Source organism: Misgurnus anguillicaudatus, chromosome 4 (genome assembly GCF_027580225.2).
Source record: "Misgurnus anguillicaudatus chromosome 4, ASM2758022v2, whole genome shotgun sequence".
Lineage (NCBI taxonomy): Eukaryota > Metazoa > Chordata > Actinopteri > Cypriniformes > Cobitidae > Misgurnus > Misgurnus anguillicaudatus.
The window spans coordinates 8,162,791-8,186,511 of NC_073340.2; the positions used below are offsets into that span (position 1 = coordinate 8,162,791).

The window sequence follows — 23,721 nt, forward strand, 5'->3', positions numbered from 1 at the left end:
CCTGGTTAAATACGGTGTACCGCAGGGATCGGTTTTAGGTCCTATCCTGTTCTCGTTATACATGTTACCTCTAGGAGACATTATCAGGAAACATAACATAAGTTTTCACTGCTATGCGGATGATACCCAGCTTTACATCTCCTCACATCCCAGCGAAACACACACGTTTTCTAAGCTAACAGACTGCCTTAGCGATGTTAGTGACTGGATGGCACATAACTTTCTTAAGCTGAACTCCAATAAGACAGAGATACTTATTATTGAACCGAATCGCTACAAACATAATATGTCAGATTACACGTTGCACATAGATGGCTGCACTGTGGTGCCATCTTCCACGGTAAGGAACTTAGGTGTGATGTTCGACAGCAACTTATCCTTCGATAGTCATATCGCCAACGTCTGCCGTACAGCTTTCTTCCACCTTAGAAATATCTCGAAAATACGCCCTATACTGTCTACATCTGACGCAGAGAAGCTTATCCATGCTTTTATGACCTCTAGAATAGACTATTGTAACTCGCTACTCGGGGGATGCCATGCAAATCAAGTAAACAAGCTTCAGCTAGTTCAAAACGCTTCCGCAAGGGTACTTACTCGATCTAAAAAGTACGACCACATAAGCCCAATTCTGGCATCTTTACACTGGCTACCAGTTAAATATCGCATACAATTTAAAATATCACTACTCACCTACAAAGCTTTAAATGGCCTAGCACCCTCATACCTTAGAGAATTACTATCAGAATACAATCCATCACGCACACTACGGTCACAAAATTCTGGTCTCTTGATTATCCCTAGACTATCAAAAGTGTCTAAAAGTGGAAGGTCATTTTCCTACTTAGCCCCTAAGCTCTGGAATGATTTACCAACCAATGTCCGAGAATCAGACACAGTCGATAATTTTAAATCTAGACTTAAAACTTTTCTCTTCAACAAAGCATTCGCATAATTTGTCTAGTAAAAGTACTTAACTCGAAATAGTTATTTGTACCGAACAAAGCACTCGCGGTCATAAAACAGACCAACCAAATAAATAAATAAAAACCTTATCTTAACGTATAGTCGGATTGCGATTTTGGAACTTTCGTGTTCTTGTGAATAGTATGCCATACAAACCCGTTTGCCACTGATCGTGCATTAACGGCGTCAGTGGGGCATCCAGCCTTAGTCAAACGGGTTGGCACGTATGGTTGGGTTGGGCTTTTGGCGCTTTCTTTATATTGCGAATACTATGCCATACAGACCCGTTTGCCACTGAACCTGCATTAACGACGACAGTGGGGCTTCCAGCCTTAGTCAAACGGGTTGGCACGTATGGTCGGGTTGCGATTTTGGCGCTTTTTTGTGTCTTGTGAATAGTATACCATACAGACCCGTTTGCCACTGAACCTGCATTAACGACGACAGTGGGGCCTCCAGCCTTAGTCAAACGGGTTGGCACGTATGGTCAGGTTGCGATGTTGGCGTTTTCTCATGATCTTGTAAATAGCATGCAATATAGACCCGTTTGCCACTGAACCTGCATTAACGACGACAGTGGGGTTACAGGCCTTAGTCAAACGGGTCGACAGGTTTCATTTTCTCTTTCTCTTAAAAATCAGAAGGTGACCCTTAGTTACCATATATACCGTCGCAGTGGGCCCCCAATTTGCAAAATCCTCAACTGTGGATAATATAATTATGCCGCAATAGTTAGTCTGTCTGAAACTAAGTTTTTTTTTTTTTTGGCCCGTCACCACCCCCCCTCTTCGGAGGACAACTTTTTTTTTTTTTTTTTTTTTTTATATAAAGTACATTTTTTTACAGTACGGAAAATAGAAATACTTCTTTACAGTGCACATAAGGGGAGGGGGATTAAGCACCACGTAAAAGTGTAGCACATAACATACATACAACAAAATAACAGACAAATTACAAAAGGACAATACAGTTGCAGTGAGACATTATTATTGCTGGTTGAATAGAATGATCTTGAGGTTCACGTTCGTTAGTCACAGTTAGAGTATTTAAGCGGAAATGGGTTTAAAAAGGGTTGGAAAAACATGTTATGCATGAGTTTAAATAGTGTGTGCCTATAGAGATAAAATAAATAAAATTACATAATAGAAGGGAGAGATGTGTGATTGGTAATGTACACGGCTTGTAGCTATGTTTTTGTGTTAAGAAATGATAGAAATGGGGACCAGATGTCTTCAAAGGCTGATATCTGCTTCCATCTGCGTGCATTATATTTCTCTATTGAAATGTGTTCAGAAATTAAATTTATCCAATGATTGATGTTGCAAGATTTCTTTGATTTCCAGTTTTGGAGAACTACTTTCTTAGCGACAGCTAGAGAGACGAGCAATGGATTCCTGTATTTTTGGGGGATATTGATTTCAGAAATGTCGCCAATGAGACAGGGTGTTGGAGATAATGGGATTCTGTGACTCAGGACGGTGGATAATGTCTCGGTGACTGTAACCCAAAATAATTGAACTGGTTGGCATTGCCACATGGCGTGTAAATAGTCATCTATCCTACCTAAAGTGCATTGTGAACAAATATTGGTGTTGTGTAGGCCCATTTTAAACATTTTAAACTAAGCTGATTAAACCACATCACTGTGTGACACTTGCATTACATGTGAACGGCCCCTACGCTAATATGATTTTGTTTTTCTCTCCCTGTCCTGTCCTCGACCCTGAGGACAATGGGACAAACAGACACAGTTCCGGTAGATGTGAAAGTCGACTCACCTCTGATCTACTGGTCGTCCATCACTGTGATGCCCAGCTGATGCCTGACCAACGACCACCGGCAGAACCCGCTTAAACCCCGCTTAATCCCCGCTTAATCTCCTTATCCGTCTATATGTGTTTATATACATATATATCTCCCAAGGGTTTTTCCCTCCTAGGACTTTTTTTTTTTTTTTCCTCGGCTCAACAACCCAGGGTTTTTGTTTTTTTTCTCCTAGGGGGTTTTTTACCCCGGGGAGGTAGCCTGCTTGGGCTTAATTTAGCATCTTCTCCTAGACGTTACATTAGTAATACGCTCGTTCATAATGTCGAGTCATAGCCTCAGCAAATTTGACAGCTTATGCTATTGTGTATTATGTTGTGCTATCTGTCATTTTTCTGTGCTTTTACTGCTTCTATTAATGTAAAGCTGCTTTGAAACAATTGAGTATTGTGAAAAGCGCTATATAAATAAAATTGAATTGAATTGAATTGAATATCTCCTATGGCCGAGACACACCCTGCTGTCTTTTGCTCAAAAGTTTGTATCCATTTTCCGGCTCCTTCATGTATTTCTGGAAGGCGTGCAGCTAGTCCATCAAAATCCTGAGTGGCCCAGGGTTTACATTGTCCTTGTTGTCCGTTTATCAAAATCAGGCACATTGATGTATTTCTGGGTTCATCAACATAAACATTGTCTCTTGGCATAAATCCATGCAGCTTGCTGTTCTTGTCCAACGTTTACCCAGCGTCCAGTCTCAAACTTTAAATCCTTGCACCCTCTCTCTCCATCCTTGAGATACCGGCTGCTTGCTTGAATTTTCCTCTTGCTTGTAGCTTTTACTGCTCTGGTTTCTCCAGCCTGCCTGGTCCCTACTCTACACTTCCTGTCGGTGTTGTATCATTTACTTTTTCTAAAATGTCATTCCTAAATTTGTCCATCCTTAACTTAAGCCTTTCTGTTCTGCATACGTCTAGGGGTGTTATCTGATGTAGGGCTGTGGCTACACTATCATATGCCTTATGTATCTCAGGGGGTGTTAACATCTTTCCTAATGTTTTGGTTGCATCGGAACTGGGTTAAGAACTGGGTTCTGGCCTTGGTTTGCTGTCTGTTTTTTTTTTTTTTTTTATTGGGCTTGTGGGCTCATCTGTGTTTGTGATGAGTTTAGGGGTTTGTAAAAGGGGTTGTGCTCTAGCCTGTGATTGGTCTGGCTCCAATTCTATTCTGTCCTCAAATTGTATGTCACCTGTAATTATTGGTAATTGGTTTTTAAATCCCTCATCCCTAGAGGAGACCTTTTTCCTTTGTCTACAACTTTTTATCATCTTCTTTTAGAATCTCTTTATTCTAAATCTATTTACTCTAAATTTTAAAAAGTTAAGTCCCTCCTTTTTTAAATAAATTAAAAACTATTATTTTATTATTATCATCATTATTATTATTACTATTTTCTCATCTCTTCTCATATTTCGCTCTTAGGGTTTGTAATTTCTACAAATTTTCCACGTCCTCACACACTGTTACCTCAAATGTCCCATCCTCTGGCCATTTTGTCCTCAAGTGTTTGGTATGTTTGGTCCATTTGTTTGGTCCATTTGTTTGGAAGTTCTTGTAATCAAATCCGTGCTGATAGGATGTCTGGACTTCAGCCTTTCCAATGATATGGATGCCATGTCTGTAAACACACTTCACCATAATTAGAATTAATTACATAGGTCAATTTGGAAAAAGGGGTGACCAATGAATAAATAGACAACTTCACTCATAAATAATATTTCCAAAATTTTATTATTTCCAGTTTCAGGCGTATGTGGCCTACTTGATCTCTGAAGGTTGTATGAGCAAACCTCATCTAAATATTCTATCAACATGACATTCCAGGATTCTAATTATTACTTGCCAGGTTATCTATGGCCACTTTTTCTCTACTTCTGGTAACTTTTGTACTTCCACTAATTATCTCAGATATCAGTCTGTTTATTTATATTACTGCTAAATATTTGCTAAATGCTTTTCCAGAAGTTATTGTTAATATCTCTTATTTCAATTTGAATTTAAGCATTTCACACTCTTTCTGCTGCTAATAGGGATGTTCATATCAGTTAATTTTCACAACCGACAACCGCATCTTATTAACTGAATATTAACCATTAACTTATAAGATTTTAATATTAAATTGTCATTGAGTAAAAATAGTTGACGGTTGTCTGTGACCTGATAAAAAACAAAACATTTTATCTCATTTAAACGTGCAAACAGCAGCGACAGATCAACAACAGAATCAAGATTCATACAGTACATTATCAGATATTCAGGCAACATTACCTCATCAAAGAAAACGTGATCAGTCCAGATGATTAATATCTAAAAAGGGCAGATTGCATCTACCACAGAGGTCATTTCTAAAGCAGGATGCATTTCAAAAAGTTTTGGTTTTAATAATTTGTGTCATTTAGGGGCCTACTTTGAGTCACCATGCATTAACAATTATTATTATATACAATATGAACATCCCTAGCTGCTATAAATACACGTTTCTTATATTTTAAGTTATTATCATCCATAATTACTTCATCAGGTATATTAAGGCAAAAAGAAAATGAGAAAATGAAAAATAAGATCAAAAGCTATGTTTTTAAAGATAAAATCACTCATATTTACAGTTTATATTTACAGAGGCCTCACTTTATCTTCACTAACACACACATATAGACACACACACTGATCTCTCATATGCTCTCACTCAAAACAGTTTTTTATTCACAAAAATCTCTCTCTCTTTCTCATGCACCATGAGCCCCTCCTTCCTCTGCTCTTTTAGTTCTTATCTTTTCACACACACAGTTCTAGCAGGCAAACATTTTCCCACGCTGAATAAGACACAGCCATAGAAGAACACTCTCTCATCAGCCCAACCTTCATATATAACACACAAACTGATTGCAGTTTTAACACAGTTCACCAACTTAATGCTACAATAACTGACAAAAACAACACAAAGCAACAAGACAAATAACACATAGACCGTGCCTACAACCACCTGACCTACAGGATTTGAGCATCTAAATCTCACCGTGTAATAATTATATATTTTTTCCGAGCACCAAGATCCGGACCCCATGGCCCGACCTGCCCAAGCAGGGTTTTTTCGAGCACCAAGCTCCGGACCCCAAGGCCCGACACGCCTCTCACGTGACCTGCCCAAGCAGGGTTTTTTTTCGAGCACCAAGCTCCGGACCCCAAGGCCCGACCTGCCCAAGCAGGGTTTTTTCGAGCACCAAGCTCCGGACCCCAATGCCCGACCTGCCCAAGCAGGGTTTTTTCGAGCACCAAGCTCCGGACCCCAAGGCCCGACCTGCCCAAGCAGGGTTTTTTCGAGCACCAAGCTCCGGACCCCAAGGCCCGACCTGCCCAAGCAGGGTTTTTTCGAGCACCAAGCTCCGGACCCCAAGGCCCGACCTGCCCAAGCAGGGTTTTTTCGAGCACCAAGCTCCGGACCCCAACGCCCGACCTGCCCAAGCATGGTTTTTTACGAGCACCAAGCTCCGGACCCCAAGGCCAGACCTGCCCAAGCAGGGTTTTTTCGAGCACCAAGCTCCGGACCCCAAGGCCCGACCTGCCCAAGCAGGGTTTTTTCGAGCACCAAGCTCCGGACCCCAAGGCCCGACCTGCCCAAGGAGGGTTTTTTTCGAGCACCAAGCTCCGGACCCCAAGGCCCGACCTGCCCAAGCAGGGTTTTTTCGAGCACCAAGCTCCGGACCCCAAGGCCCGACCTGCCCAAGCAGGGTTTTTTCGAGCACCAAGCTCCGGACCCCAAGGCCCGACCTGCCCAAGCAGGGTTTTTTCGAGCACCAAGCTCCGGACCCCAAGGCCCGACCTGCCCAAGCAGGGTTTTTTCGAGCACCAAGCTCCGGACCCCAAGGCCCGACACGCCTCTCGCGTGACCTGCCCAAGCAGGGTTTTTTCGAGCACGAAGCTCGACACCCGCACTCACACGCACACCTGTTTAGAATCTGGAACCCTTTTTGCTTTTTCAATTCAGTATTTTATCATTATCTTAATGGAAGCAAATAATTTATATTATAAGTATCAAATTGCTGTGTTCAATTTGGAGAGACCTGGAGTATCAACACCGCTCAGGGCTTACCTTCGGCAGACCACACAAGCACCATACAGAATAAGCAAGTAAATTTATGCTCACCTCTATAGTGGCGCGCCCTTGTGTGACCTGGCCGACCTCTGCCCGTCTGCGGCCCTCCACTCCGTAGCCTCTGTCCAATCACGTCGGGGTCACCAAGTTATGTTGTGGCTAAAAGTCTTAGCTTGAATCTTCATAAGAAAAAATACTCAGGAGACAAAGGTTCCAGGTGCCAAACAAAAATTACTTTATTCGCTCGAGCCAACAAAGTGAGACAATCAATACCCCTCAAAGAGGTGCACAAAGATCATCTGCCCTCCCAACATCTGACTCCATTTTTATACAGTAAGATCAAACACTTCTTATCTGAGATGACGTATGTTCTTCTCATTGGTCTCAGTCTGCCACAATTAATCTGTTTGTTTTATGTGCAGCTGAATCCTTCTTCATATCTAAAATGACAGCTGGACTTCTTAAATCTTAAAGTGACGTTCTCTGTTTATTATTTCGATTGGCCTTGGCTTTCCTTGACATAACCAACTTTTTGTTAATGTAGCAAAGTACAGCCGGACGAATTCTCTAATCTAAAATGACGTACTCTTGTTTATTGGTTGTTTGACCTTGTTTCTCAAACTAATCGTGGCGAGAACAATCGGGGTATAGTCGCAGGATAGCACCTGGTCTCTTTTAATTAGGAAACTGAGAAAACGAAAGATAACTATTCTGAAATGGCGTCCTCTTCTTTATCGCTTATGTCGACCTTGTTTCTCAAACTAATCGTGGCGAGAAAAATTGGGGTATAGTCGCAGGATCGCACCTGGACTCTTTTAATTAGGAAACGAAAGTTAACTGAGAAAACGAAAGTTTAACTGGGTGTCTTATAGCCTTGTGTAGAAACAACAGGCCTTAGGCCTAATATAATATTAATACAGCATATGATCAGTAATTTACCCAACAAAAACTACTATAGGAGCGAAATCCGTATGACCTATTTATTTACATGCTTGCAGAGAGAGCCTTACCAAAACAAAGTTACAGGGTTGCTATTTTTCATGTTTTCTGGGTTGGTAGAAGCACTGGGGACCTGATTATAGCACTTAAACATGGAAAAAGTCTGATTTTCATGGAATGTCCCCTTTAAGTCAAGCAGCATTGTTGTAGGTAGGCTTAAAGTTACGTGAAATGGAGACGAGCAACAGTCTCTGTATTCCTCATCGACTATTTAACGCAAATATAAACACTGTAGTAATTTATTGAAAACCCCGCCTACTGTGGTCTGGCCATCAGAGCACAAATCGCTTGGCTGCGCGGAACCCAGCGGCGAGCGCAGCGCACACCGCATCCTATGTGAAAGCCGCATAAGTTTACAGACTTTCAACCCACTTTCTATTGTTACAATGTCTGTAATATATGTAAATTAACAATATTTGGATGATGCAAAACACACCAGTTTGCATTGTCCAGCAGAGTATTGTGGACAAACAAATGGGAATATAAAAGCGTAAACGTTGTCCATTCAAATATTATTATTTATTGTAAAAACTATGAGGCAGTGATTACAATATGGCAGTTTTTTAAGTCCATCTATAGTTGCCATCATATGAAGTCTTTGGGGGCATTGGCATCATCTGAAGTCTTCACATGTGAGGCTGGATCCATACTTGTGCTTCTGTAACCTATATTGGGTATCCCGATATAGAAAAAGGAAAGCAAAAGCAGAAGGGTTAGCAGAGCTGCTGTTCATATTATTTCAAGCAAAAAATTAACTTTCATTACTTGAGAAGTGAACAATAAGAGGTGTTTTATGTGAACGCTTGGCTAAAAGATAGGATTTTTTCTAGATTCACACTGGGAGAGTTTAAGAGTTGTAAGGCTGAAAATAAGGGTGCACTCTGGGAAAACAGGAATTAATGGCACAACCCCTATTCCCAGATCTACCATCTGCATTCCTGTGCTCACTGACTATTGGCAGAGTTGTTTGTCAAGTACAGTGGGGGTTAAAGGTGGTCTTTTAATCGTCAGTTTGAATGTATCATGTTGGGTTTGGTCACATGGTCAAGGGAAGGGATAATGTTAGGGTATGCTCAGCCTTTCTGCTTTTTCCATTCCATTTTTCCATTTTTGGGCTGGTCTCCATGAGCTCTGCTCTTCTGTTCATTCTCTATGGTCTTTTTCTTGCCATTAAGGGGGCGTGCACACCAAAGCTTTTACGCCCACAGCCGGCGCATGTTTTCAATTGTTTCCAATGGAAGCTCCATGTTTTTCAAATAAGCCAGCAGCTAGCAGTTTTTCCGCGCTTAGGGATTCAGCACACCAAAACTTTTAAACGCGGGTGAAAAAGCCTGGACAACGTCTAATGCCAGCTGTTTTTCAGCTGAGTGCTAGCTTTCTTCAGCTAAGCGCTTTGGTAGCTCTGATACGTCAGCTGTGAGACGGTTGGTTGCTGTGATACTTGTCCCGCCCCACCTCCACTGTGATTTGACGGCCGCGTGAGAACTGACATTGACGAGCGGAGCTTTTCTTCCAAAGTTGAACATTTTTCAACTCTCGGTGCTGAGCGCGGAAAAACCGCTGGGCGCCGGTTTTCAGCGCGGAAGAAAACCTAGCTGTTGGCTTATTTGAAAAACGCAGAGTTTTCATTGAAATGAATTGAAAACATGCGCCGGCCACGGGCGTAAAAGCATTGGTGTGCACGCCCCCTGATACTTCAGCTGTGAGACGGTTGGTTGCTGTGATACTTGTCCCCACCCCTCCTCCACTATGATTGGACGGCCGTGTAAGAACTGACATTGACGAGCGGGGCTTTTCATCCAAAGTTGAACATTTTTCAACTCTCGGCACTCAGCGCTGAGCGTGGAAAAACCGCCGGGCACCAGTTTTTCAGCGCGGAAGAAAACCGCTAGCTGCTGGCTTATTTGAAAAACGTTGAGCTTCCATGCGTAAAAGCTTTGGTGTGCACGCCCCCTTAGCGCTGAGCTCCGACAGTTGAAAAACATTCAACTTTGGGTGAAAAGCTCCACTCATCATTGGCAGTTCTCACACGGCTGTCCGATTACAGTGGAGGAAGCGCGGGGCATTACAACAGCAACCAACCGACTCACAGCTAAAGTATCACAGCTACCAAAGCGCTCAGCTAAAGAAACAGCTGGCATTCGGCGTTGTCCAGGCGTTTTCAGCCGTGTTTAAAAGTTTTGGTGTGCACAACCCCTTAGGGGGCATGGACACCAAAGTTTTACGCCCGCGGCCGGCGCAGATTTTTAATTGATTTAATGGAAACTCTGCGTTTTTAAAATAAGCCGGCGCTCAGATTGGTTCCGCCCGGGGTTGAGTTCCACCCGGCGGGATAAGCAGAAATACAGGAACTTCTGGGAAAACGCCGCGAGCAAAATCAAGCCGATTGAACACAGGTGTGGCAAATAAACGCAGCGATCAAGGATTGGAGAACTTAAGGAAGCGAAGGAGTATAAAGAGGACACGAAAACCAGCCAGTAGGGGTTGTTGTTGTTTGGTTGCAGTCGGTACGTGAGTTCCGGTGGTGAAGTGGATATTGTGCTGCTGTGGCGTGGAAACGGAGGACTATACGAGACGCTGGTTGGAAACGGAGGAAGAGGATAATAGCGTGGCTGAGTATATTGGAAGTCTTTGATATTGTGAGAGTATTGACATGCATATCTTCAGTGTGATAGTCGGATGAGTACGACTGGATTACGTGCAGTGTAAAGGAAACCAGCTAGTGTGGATATCGCGGAGATAAAGAGAGGAAGTGTGATAACTTACCGTGAGTACAAGGAATATACAGCTGGATGTGTTTATTGCAAACGTATTGTTCAATGTGTGTGTGAGCCCCCAGCGAACTAGGATAGCGGCCCTATCACGGAGCAGAGTGGTGGGTGAGCCGGCGGCGTAGCATTGCCAGGAAGGAAGATCTTTGCGACAGCTACATTTAACCATCAGCTTTCCCCTACTACAACGCCCCGCAGGTTCTCAGCCGGCTCCGGGAAGATCATGGCCTGACCTTACTTTGTGTCAGTTGAAGTGTGTCGTGGGTGAGTCTTGACTTTGCTGAGTGTGTGTGTACACTTGATGTCTTGCAGTGCAGTGCTGTGTATCTGTTGTCAGGAGCCATTATAGAGAGTCGGTCGTGAGAGAAGACGCCGTGCGGTGGGTGAAGTGCTTTTAAAATTATATGCTGTGCAACGATACAGTGTGGAGCCGGTGGTGGATTGCACAGAAGACCCAGACCTTTGCGTGAGTAGAATTTCAGAGTGCTAGTGCATATGTGAGGAACAAGTACACTGTTGTGGAAGCCTAGTGTGTAGTAACTTGCCTGTCACAGAGCCTCTTCAAAGGTGCGCCCCTGTCCAGATCTCTGGAGCTACACGTACGGAGAGGAGAGGGCAGCGTTCGGCTCGACGGTGACACTACTGAATCCCCCGGTCGTAACAGAGGCCTTGGAGGCAAAGACCACGAGTAAACATCTTACCACGGGAGGTCTGTGAGTAAACCCACCTACTGTGTACACGTTAGGCCACCAAAAGCCACATATAGCCACGAGCCTTCTAAAGAAGGAGACCATGAGTCAGTTACCTGAGAAATACCTACCGTATCCACTGCTACCAGCCACCTGTAAGAGAAAAAAGCCACAGTGAGTTGTGAAAGTGTTGATTCTGTGTTCCAGCTACGAGTCTTCTAAAGAAGGAGACCACAAGTCAGTTACCTGAGAAATACCTACCGTATCCACTGCTACCAGCCACCTGTAAGAGAGAAAAGTCACAGTGAGTTGTGAAAGTGTTGATTCTGTGTTTCAGCTACGAGCCTTCTAAAGAAGAAGACCACGAGTCAGTTACCTGAGAAATACCTACCGTATCCACTGCTACCAGCCACCTGTAAGAGAAAAAAGCCACAGTGAGTTGTGAAAGTGTTGATTCTGTGTTCCAGCTACGAGTCTTCTAAAGAAGGAGACCACAAGTCAGTTACCTGAGAAATACCTACCGTATCCACTGCTACCAGCCACCTGTAAGAGAGAAAAGTCACAGTGAGTTGTGAAAGTGTTGATTCTGTGTTCCAGCTACGAGTCTTCTAAAGAAGGAGACCACAAGTCAGTTACCTGAGAAATACCTACCGTATCCACTGCTACCAGCCACCTGTAAGAGAGAAAAGTCACAGTGAGTTGTGAAAGTGTTGATTCTGTGTTCCAGCTACGAGTCTTCTAAAGAAGGAGACCACAAGTCAGTTACCTGAGAAATACCTACCGTATCCACTGCTACCAGCCACCTGTAAGAGAGAAAAGTCACAGTGAGTTGTGAAAGTGTTGATTCTGTGTTTCAGCTACGAGCCTTCTAAAGAAGGAGACCACAAGTCAGTTACCTGAGAAATACCTACCGTATCCACTGCTACCAGCCACCTGTAAGAGAGAAAAGCCACAGTGAGTTGTGAAAGTGTTGATTCTGTGTTTCAGCTACGAGCCTTCTAAAGAAGGAGACCACAAGTCAGTTACCTGAGAAATACCTACCGTATCCACTGCTACCAGCCACCTGTAAGAGAGAAAAGTCACAGTGAGTTGTGAAAGTGTTGATTCTGTGTTTCAGCTACGAGCCTTCTAAAGAAGGAGACCACAAGTCAGTTACCTGAGAAATACCTACCGTATCCACTGCTACCAGCCACCTGTAAGAGAGAAAAGCCACAGTGAGTTGTGAAAGTGTTGATTCTGTGTTTCAGCTACGAGCCTTCTAAAGAAGGAGACCACAAGTCAGTTACCTGAGAAGTACCTACCGTATCCACTGCTACCAGCCACCTGTAAGAGAGAAAAGTCACAGTGAGTTGTGAAAGTGTTGATTCTGTGTTTCAGCTACGAGCCTTCTAAAGAAGGAGACCACAAGTCAGTTACCTGAGAAGTACCTACCGTATCCACCGCTACCAGCCATCTGTAAGAGAAGAAAAGTCATAATTAACGGTGCAAGTGCTGATCTTGTGTTACAGTACGTACCCTGGGAAGAAGGAGGCCACGAGACAGATACCTGAGAAATACCGGCTACATCCACTGCTACCAGCCATCTGTAAGAGAGGAAAAGTCGTAGTTAACAGTGCACGTGTGATCTTGTGTTACAGTACGTACCCGGTGAACAAGGAGACGACGAGTCAGTTATCTGAGAAATACCTACTGCACATGGATTAAAGTTCTCCGTCGTAGCGACGGATTTCCGTCAGTTGCAAAATTATTAAATTAACTTTTCATAAAGACGCCGTGTATTCACCTTGTTAAGTGGAATGTGATCAAAGCCTGGAGTGGAACGAAATCACGTTCCTCTCGCCACAGTCCACTGTAAGCGTTCTGTAATCACTACGCACAAGATCCACTCCGGGTTTTCTGGCTGTATCTCACGTTAAGCTGAGGTAAAACTTAATTTCTGCTAGCATGGACATACTTGTAATGCAGGAAGGATCCGATGTTTTGGACATCGATAAAGGTGTATAAGACCAATGGAGATTAACTTGGCTTAACGAAATGAGGAAGATTGGCAAGCCTTTCAGTTCGTGGGCTAAGAAAATCAAACAGCCAGGTAATTTACGTGTCTTTGCACAGTAAGCCTAGGGTCCTGTATTTTGGGGGTAATTAATTTGTCTCATACGTGATCGTTTTTGACTGCTACGCTGATCTAACCAGTGGCTAATACAACGAGTTTGTTAAACTCATGGGTAAACTTCACGTGGCGCCACAAGAACCAAGAGGCAGTCAGATGACATCAGAATCCCGTGAGAGTGAACCGAGAACTCATTAGACGAGACTGCTTCCGAAATGCTCTCGCAGTACTTTGATGTCACCCACCTGTCAGTTCTTGCAGTTGCATGTGCGCGTGGTCAGGAAATCTTGATGTTTGTACATGTATCCGCATTCAAAAACAAGTGATTTTAAATTGAAACAATAACAACAGTCTTTATGTGCGCGCTGTTTCTGTGTGAGGGGAATAAGCCAGTCGCGCATTCGCTTCTCTTTGAGCTTGTGAGTATTTTTGCCGCTTTATTGGCCTTAAATACACATAAGGTTATGCGTCAAAAATCCCGTCTTTGCAAGTATCCTCAAACACGACCATTTAGGGCTTAGGAGAAAGTAAACAGCAGAAAAAAGGGTAAGTTACATTTTTTACCTTTACTAAAATATTGTTTATTATCCTTATTTCATCACTGACTGTTTATCCTTAGTGAGCTTGAATTTTGTTCTTGTGTAATATACACAAGTTGCGCACAATGCGTTGTTTTAAGTGCATAACATTGCGCATAAAAAGCACCTCAGCTCTCTATGTTTATGTCCTTAAAGTAATTGATGTTAGTTCATGGTGCATTAACTAATGTTAACAGTTTCAACCTTGATTTAAAAAAATGTATAAGTAAATGCCAAAATTAATAAGATTTACAATTAATAAATAATTAAGATTCATTAAAGGTGGTGATATTAGTATTTCTTTTTATATAGTGAGTTATTTAGCTGTTTCACCTTAATCTGAAATGCCCTGCAAACTACATCTTACAGAATCATTTTTTTTAGTTTGTCACAAGTAGATTAACATGACGGGATAACGTTTTTAACCCTTAGTGCAGGAGTCACAAGTGTTTTGTTTTAGACATATATTAAAGGTAATGGTTCAATTAAAGGAAAGTAAAGCTGTAAATTAACAAACTATTAATAAACCTATCATATGTTGTAATTAAGTGTTAATTCACAAAAAAACATACTCGCACTGCTGCTGTATTTCATAGTGACAGTTGTCAAACCTATAAATGCCACAGTAGACTTCAATATGGCATTAATGGCAAAAAACATCTCCCCTTAGAATGCTATTGGTCTCGCCTGTTTACAAGGAATATGACTTGGCCTGAAAAAAATTTCACTCAGAAGATTTTTTTTTTCACTTTAATCCATGACTGCAGTCTTTCCCCTCTTAAACTCCGCCTCCGGGAGAAGCGGAGGGCGCCACGGGTTCAAGAAGGACAGTCCAGAGTCCCGTCCCCTCTGCCTGGAAGCCAGAAAAAACCTTGTTTTTAAATCCCCCTTCCCTGAATACTATTTTAAATAATTTAATAAAGTCTATTTTAATTTTACTTGTACCTTGTGTGTCTGGTCATTGGGGTGGCTTTGGGAACATCCTCGAGGTGGAAACTAGGAAGGGGCGTGACTCAATAGCATCTGGGTCCGCTCCGACCTGTGACACACTCCCACATATTTTGCTATCATAACTGCGCTTATTTCCGCCGTTGGTTGTTACTGACAGTTTTACATTATCTTGCTGTTAATGTTTCTTCAGTCATTTTGTCATTTCTACAGCTTGAATAACTGTAGTGAATCCACCCTTACGGAGTAAAATGTAAAAACTCTTTGCCTTCTTTTGGAGACTTCGACATCCTGGGTACTACCAATAATTTTGTGACCTTATTTAGCAAAAATTATCTGGTTCAGTCACCATCAGATTGTTTCTGGATCCCTTTGTAAATTTGTCCCTATAATTTGAGGATAAGGAACAAACTAAATGCAAAAATATCATTAAGTGTGAGAAACAGGCCATCATAACTATAATTTACACTGCCGTTCAAAGGTTCACGTTCAGATTTTTTTACGTGTCTCAATATTGTAAACTGTCATTTATTCCTGTGGTTAATGTTTCAGCATCATCAGTCTTCAGTGTCACATGATCCTTCAAAGATCATTTTATATGCTGATTTGCTGCTCAATAAACTTTTTCGATTATTAACACTGTTGAAACAGTTGTGTTAATAAATATTTTAGTGTTATTTAAGTTGTTTTATGTCATGATTCATTATTAATAGACACTAACTTTGAATAGTAACTTGCACCACTGTTTGTCAGAGGGAGAGATTTCTGTTTCAAATAACGCTGTTCAATGTAAATGTTTATTTATCTAAAAATCCCCACTAAACTATGAAGCAACACAGCTGTTTTTCCGCAGAAGTAAATCGGCATATTTGAAGGATCACGTCACGTGACAGTGGAGATTACACCCTGAACGGGCTTGCCCTCAGCACATTCCTCACCGCATACTTTTACATTACGTATTTTGCTTACATGCAGGGATGCGCAAACTGGTCACTCATGACATCAATGTACCGCGAGAGCAAATCGAAAGTATACAGAGCAGTATATTCTCGAACCGTTCTCGCGGAGTTCTGATGTCATACGGCACATGCAGTCGACACTTATATTTTTGCAGTGTATGCATCAATCTAGCCACTTATCGATAAAGCGGTTAGGATTAATGTTAGCTAATATTAACGGTTTTTTTTACAAACCCAAGACTTTCAACAAAAATATAAAGTTTTAATTTAAAAAAAAAAAACTTTTTTTTACCAAACAGATGAATTTCGTGTGCTTTTTGGAGGGGCGTGGAAAGTCCTGGAATTTAATTTCTTGTAGTCGTCCAGGACGCAGACAGACCCTCACCCTGGCTTCTTTATCCACATACCTTAAATCAGTTGACCCTTCGTGTTGGAGAACTGAATGGTGCTTCAGGTTACGCGTCGTTTTATTTGGGCAACCTGTCGACCACGCGGTTTACACTACCAAAACATTTTTATTTGCACCTCTAAAAGTTGAGGAGGATTAAGGCGCCTTACTCGATCACTATCAGATGTGATAAACCGAGATCTTCGTTACATCTTGTTCACGGTTTTACATTACAGATTTTACATTTTTACGTTTCAGATCTGTTCTAAGTGTTTGTGTAGTTTAGAAAATGACAGAGGCAGAATTGTACTCTGTATATAAAGGGGTGTTCGTCCCAACTCACTTGCACCCTCCTGAATGTCTAAAATACTACGAGGACTTTACTTTCCGCCCGGATGACATCCTTATCGTTACGGCGTTACCTATCCTAAATCAGGTAAGTTTCTACATCTAAACATGTTTATATAAAATACGCTATATAAATAAAACACATTTTTAACATCTATGGTGAGCCTGCCCCAGCCAACATTTCAATATGGGTTTGCCCCACCTGGAGGTTTCTTCGTTAATAAACCATTGCCTCTTTGTTTCTACATTTAAAAGACAAAGCTGGCAATTATATTATGGCTATACTTTTCTATTCTTTTAATAATTTATTTTATTTTATTTATAAATCACTCTGGGTTATCTGATGTATCTATTTGGCTTGTGTTTTGTTTTCGTGCACTTGAGGCATTTTGCACATTTGTTCTGCACTTTGTTACTTCTGACCTTATTTTATTAAAAAAATGTATCTATTATAAACGTACATTCTGATCTAATTTAAGTCTGTACATTTTGGATAGCTTTTCGTTGTATCGATGTTGCGCTATTGCGTGCTGGCCATGCTTGCGTATGTAATTTAGCCGAACGGGCTAGGTGCTCTGCGTCTCATATTTAGGAGTTTATCAAACTAAACATTAAAAAACGGATGTTTTTCGACGGGTATAAGTTTTTAAAATGTATTTATCATACATTTTGGTTATCTTGTCAAAAGTTAAACTACATAACAGGTAAGCCGTTTTTTAAAATTTCGGTGATGAAACGGAAACTATCTGCACCGAACCTATTTCTGCCTGACACGAATGTCTTTCTTGTGATTTAATATTGGTTGGTGTTCACTTTTAAATGATAGCAAATAGATTCCTGAAATAAATAATATCATCCGGTCTTTCTGTATCTAAAGTGAATACAGAGATTATCAAAGTCAGAGCAAGCAAGCAGGTATTTCTGTGCTAAATAATAACGCATAGTGTCTATAAAATCATTAATTTCAGTGTTTTTCATGTTATAAATTAACGTTTAATAAATTGTTTTAGGTTTAGTTATCAAAATGTATTTTTGTGTGATGTTCTGTAGATCGTGGCTTTAAAATGTTATGAGGAATAAATAAGCAAATGTTGCCTTATATATTTTACCTTAAAAAAAATAAATATATAAATGCATCGTCAGTTTTGTCTTCGTTCATCACTTGAAAGACAGTTTTGGTCACTTTAACAGAAAGTTGTTTATGTGTGCTGCTTGTGAAAGAAAATAAAAGTTACCAATTTGTACCTTGTCTGGCCCCCTCCCAACCCATGCACACACATAGATATGATTCGACTATGGAAAGATTCGACAATTCTGATTCGAATATGTAAATCCTTAGTCGAGGACACCCCTAATGCTCATAGGTTCACATGACGCGCCAAACTCATATTTTGATAGGACGAGCCACACACATGATGGGCTCAATATATGTTTTTATGAGCTTTGCATCATGCGCCCTCGAAAAAGACCAAAAACATATAGGCCTGATTTCACAGACAAGTCTTAGCTGAAACCAGTGGCCGGTTGCATAAACATGGCCGTGACGTTAAGACTGCGTCTTAAGAATGATTCTGACTAACTAGCAATTAGTTAGGGCTAATCAGTCTTATTATTTGGATTTAAATTAGACAAATCCACCTTTCTATGTAACACACTTAAAACAATTATGATCAGTCTTGAAGAAAAAAATTCATGGCTAACTTTCAAAACAGTCCTGTTCACATGGATCAACAAAAATGAGCATGTTGTATTACCCATACCAGGCCTGTAGTTGGCGATGTTTGAACACGTAATACGCATGAAGTCACCAATTTCACAAATGCACCTTTTGTAGTTTATATGGAGATGATAATGGTTTAGTTTTAAAAAACATGCACTTTGAAAGCCCCAAAATGTATATGAACAGCCAAAAGATGCCATTTTATTACTTGGAGTCCTGTAAACGTTCCTTTCGATGTGTAAATTCACTACTTTAAGTGCACAACATTCGTGAAGTAATGTACTAGGGAGTAGTGAATGAGAGTAAATGGGGCTATTTTGTACACAGCCAAAAACTTTATGGTAAATGACAGAATAATAAATTTGCCTATTTCTGTGTTTTTACAGTTCGTCTCCGCTGTACCAACAGAAGCCAAACTTACTAAACTGGAAGCTCATCCAACAGCTCATCTTGAACTTGGGCACACGGAGAAAGTTTTTCCTTGGGCTGGAACAAATGATTTGAGCTCTTGTGAAACTATTTTAACAAAGAAGCTTCAAAATCTCGAGTTACAGATGAAAGGGTTGCATCCCAGCAGTGTGGAGCGCTCGGCCCCATTTTTACTTACACCACCAAACCCACTGCAAAACCTTGAGCTGATGGATCCTGAAACAGACCAGCAGGAGACGATATCACACCATCAGACCTCCAAATACCTTACTGATATCAAACAAGAAGGTAGCAGGATTTTGTCTTCATTGTTTTTTAAATACACCGAATGTAAAAAACCATTATGAGGTCAAGATGCTAAAATGGTGACACGTGTTTGGTCTGTATAATATGTTTTTGAAGGTGAGGGTGATGAGGAAGATGTGTTTGTGCTGGAGTTGCAGAGAGGATCATGTGGTTTGGGTCTGGCATTGGTAGATGGACAGGTCAGTGGATCAGTAGGCAATGTTTGCATCATCCCTCTATATGCAATATTTTTAAAATACACTTTCAGTTGTTTTGTGTTATTGACTAATAGCAAAATAAATTGGAATCAATAAATACTTGGCCATTTTAGGATATTATGTCTAAAAGTTTGCATCAGTCTTATCCAAAAAACTGCTTATGGAAATCAAACACTAAAAGTGACAATATGTGGTAATGAATATGTAACAAATTCTTACTGTCTCGTTGTTTAGTACTGTATTTTTGGTGGGCATGTCATAATATTATATAAATATTATACAGTAATCTTTATTTAAACAGGAAACACCATTTAAAGTCAATGGAATATACATCAAATCCGTAATGCCGGAATCTCATGCTGCTTTGTCCCAGCGGCTGAGACCAGGGGATCGTATTTTAGCAGTGAATGGACTCAGTCTGGTTGGGGTGGACTACCAAACGTGAGTAAAATTACAAATAGATTGAGCCAGGTACAGTTTTTTACCTTAATTTCTGACAGTGTGTAATGCTCTACCAGGAAAGCACAAGTGATGCATTAGGATTTGACAATTTGTTAATAAGTATTATTGTAACTCTTAGTCATTTATAAAGCACTATTGTTATATTTTCTGTGTCAATAAAATCACTGTAATGTATTTTGTTTGTGTGTTTGCAGTGGCAGGGAGCTCATTCAGACATCAGGAGACAGACCCCGATTACTAGTTGCCAAATCTGACAGAAATACAAGAGAAGCATAACATTCCTCCCACAAAACAACTTTTCTACATTTTTTACCAAATGCTTTTATGTGTATATGTCTTTTATTTTATTGTTATACGTGTTATGTGTGTGTGTGTGTGTGTGTGTGTGTGTGTTTCATTAATTGAATTTTGAGATTAAATGTATCAATGTTTTTTTGAAATGATAAAACATTTGTTAATGTATGTCTTATACAAATGGCCTCATTGCCTTGACCAACTAAGTAAACCCTTTTTTTTTTTAAATGCTGCATCCTTATTGCGTAGACCAAAGTTTCTACAATAATTTGTTTTATTCTTTAAGTGTTAATTATTTGTCAATGTGCATCCCAGAAAATAAATTTTTCACTTTTTGCCATTTGATTTGGCTGGATTGTCTGAGGTGGTGCGAAAGAGTGGAGACTGGGACTATTTGCATATTTATATACAGTGAGGACAATAAGTATTTGAACACCTGAGAAAATCAATGTTAATATTTGGTACAGTAGCCTTTGTTTGCAGTTACAGAGGTTTGCACACACTGCAGGAGGGATTTTGTCCCACAAAAGATGTTTAATTCTTAAGGTGAAGGAATGTAATAGATGTGCTGAGTGATGGGCACGTTAAGCCACGCCCACTTGTTTATGTATGGGGTTTCCACGCACACCCGGAAGTAAACTAAGTAACCCTGCAATGAGTGTGTCTGTCTGCTTTCTCTTTAATATCGCAGCATATTACAGTCATATCCTAACTATCTTATAGATCCAATTAGAGTCCAGATGTCATTAGATGTCTCTCCCCATCAGGAAATGAAGGAAATGACTAAATCTATACTCTAATATTAACTTTGTAGTGAGGTAATACTTGAAATCAACCATGAGTCAGATACAGAGATGAATGGAAAAACAGCAAGCAGGAGACAAAGTAATGTAAATATAATAAAGGTGTTTTATTTAATAATATTTCTATTTTATTTATTAATATAATAATATTCATTAGAGGGCATCAACACATCATTAAGATCCACCAATTTAGAGTAATCATAACAGTAGACGCACTGTGTGCCGGATCGACCTACTCGCTATCTGCTTTCACCTCTGTATCATGTGGATTACCTACAGCTGTCTTCTTGGGAATGGCAGGTTTGGTTACTGCCTTCACCTTGGTATCACGCTGATAAAAAACAGGCATCTTCTTAGGGATGGCAGGTTTGGGGTCTGCCTTCACCTTGGTATCAGGTGGATGAAAACGAGCCGTCTTCTTGGGAACCGCAGGTCTTCACTATGATACTACATGGAATAACAATAGGTTTTTGAACTGGATTGCCAACACCGGTGCCAGCCTTTGCCTTGGGAATGGTGCCAGTCTTTAATTTGGCATCGCCTGGATTATTGTCAGCCTTCTGATAAAATTAAGATAAAATACATATCATATATGTCTACAAATTTCTAATTACAGCAATAAGCACTATATTTAAATAAATAAAAGATTACATAAATTAATGTTTTTCACAAACTTGTTTTGATAACATACAAAACTGCCCACTTCACAACTCGGTGGCAGGACCTTGAAAAAGGAATTGTGACAGGCTGCAACATCTCCCCATCCTGTTTGTCATGGGAATGAACCTGCTCATAACAGCTGCAGGAAAGGAATCCAGAGGGCCACTAATGGAGTCTGGCATCAGCCAACCTCTAATAAGAGGCTTTATGGATGACCTTACTATAACAACTTTAACCCATGTGCAAGCAAGATGGATCCTGAAGGTTCTTGATGACGTGGCAACATGGGCCCGGATGAAGTTCAAGCCAAGGAAATCAAGAAGCATGGTGATCAGAAGTGGGAAAGTGACCAGCAAGTTCCAGTTGCGCGTACAGGGGCAGACGAATCCATCACTTGAGGAAAACCCAATTAAGTGTGTGGAAATGACACATCAGTGGCGCAAGCTGAAAGTGCATTGAAGCTGAAGGACATCATCGGGAACCCATGCGTAGGGAGACATGGACTCGGATCCAACCACTTCCAGCAGTGGGGAAAAGCAGACCCAAGGCAGAGGAGGGACATGATCCAAGCCGAGGTCCGACACCTGGAGGAAGAAGGGGCAGGTCTAGGGCTGTCGAGCTTGGAGCGCAAGGTGCCTGGACAAAGTGGGACCTGTCGAAGCGGAAGATCACGTGGCCTGAGATCTAGAGACTGGAGCCCTTTCGCATTTCTTTCCTGCTCTGTTTAGTGTACGACACTCTTCCATCCCCAACAAACCTCCACAGATGGGGAATGAGGGAGGACCCATTGTGTAGGTTATGCAGAGGGAGGGGAACAATGGCGCACACACTGGCAGGATGCAAGACAGCTCTTAGCCAAGGAAGATACAGGTGGCATCATGACAAGGTTCTTAGTGCACTGGCTATTCCCGGTCGACGTCGGGTGTAGGGGTTTGCCGGCACGGTGTGTGTGGAAGACGCTCACAGCTCTGGGTATAGCAGGAAGGGAGAGGAAGGCAGCTGTCCGTTGGTTGGGTGAGGCAGCAGAAAGAGCATTGTGCTGGCTCTGGAGTAGGAGGGGGGAGTTTAGCTAGGGGCCAGGAGGAGATGGGCAGTGACTGGCCACCACTGCAGACCCGCCAACTGGAGGGTGTTGTGGTTCAGGGTCGAAACACCCCGTGAAAGTTGGACTCCACCTGATGACATCTTCTCCTGGCTGAAAGCTACAGTCATGCACTACAGTCAGTGACTGAGTTAAATAGCATCAGTATAGATGCAAGGTTCGCAAGGCCCGCCTAAGCTTGGAAACCCTACCGCCTTAACTAGGTTGTCCATAAAAAATAATACATTTGTAGCACAAAAGGCCGTCAAGTGCATCTCAGAGTGTACGCGTGCCACACGGCCGAAATGAGAAAGATGTGGTCCGGACCGTCACTGTCTGGAGGATAACTAGCCAGTTGATAAAACATCTCGGAGAATAGCGCGGACGCGCTTCACACCGCGAGCGTGAACGTGTGCCACGCGGCCGAAATGAGATAAAGACGTGGTCCGTCATGTCTGGAGGATGGCCAGTTGATAAAACGCGTGTCCGTGAGAACTGTAAGAGGACTTATGTTTTGGGTTTATTTAAGCCTGTTATTGTATTAGTCTATAGTTCTTGCAAATTTAAAGTAAGTTAGCTGGTGATTTTGTTGTTTGAGCAACCTGCTAGCTGGGTTTCACGTGCCTGTTGATTAGATATAATTGTTGAGCGCTCTTGCTCACTTTATTTATGCGCAAATATTTACATGCTACAGTAGTTACACTCATTTAAGATAATGTTATTAATAGTAGGAAATAATCCGTTTTTACCATTTTTGCGCTATCTATCATTGTTCGCCTGACGTTCTACAACATCTGCTTTAGTTTGTGTTGATTAACCCTTTAGTTTCACTTCATTACGCAGCTATTCCTATTAGAGGTATCTGTTTAAAACATTTAATTCATTAGTAATCTAGTATGTGTTCATTTTCTGTCATAGTTTCTTCGAAATTGAGTTTTATTTGAGTGTTTTAAATAAAAATATTTTAATTCTCATCATGACGCATACGCCCCGCCTATTTGATTGTCACGCCCTCTGGCCCGCCCACTTGCCCAACCCTACCACCTTAACTAACAAATTTTATGCAGGAAACCCTGAGATGTATCCAATAGTACAATAA

The 23,721-nt window shown here is 41.3% G+C and overlaps 1 protein-coding gene across 1 annotated transcript; it reads left to right on the forward strand.

Annotated features, from left to right (window-relative positions):
• Positions 1-16,303: 16,303 nt before the first annotated feature.
• On the forward strand, positions 16,304-20,319 carry LOC129420522 (disks large homolog 2-like). Its single transcript, XM_073866614.1, has 5 exons — positions 16,304-16,758; positions 18,777-19,107; positions 19,222-19,304; positions 19,624-19,763; positions 19,979-20,319. Exons 1-5 carry the CDS (start codon positions 16,612-16,614, stop codon positions 20,058-20,060), a joined length of 783 nt encoding a protein of 260 aa, XP_073722715.1. The 5' UTR covers positions 16,304-16,611; the 3' UTR covers positions 20,061-20,319.
• The last annotated feature ends 3,402 nt before the right edge of the window (positions 20,320-23,721 follow it).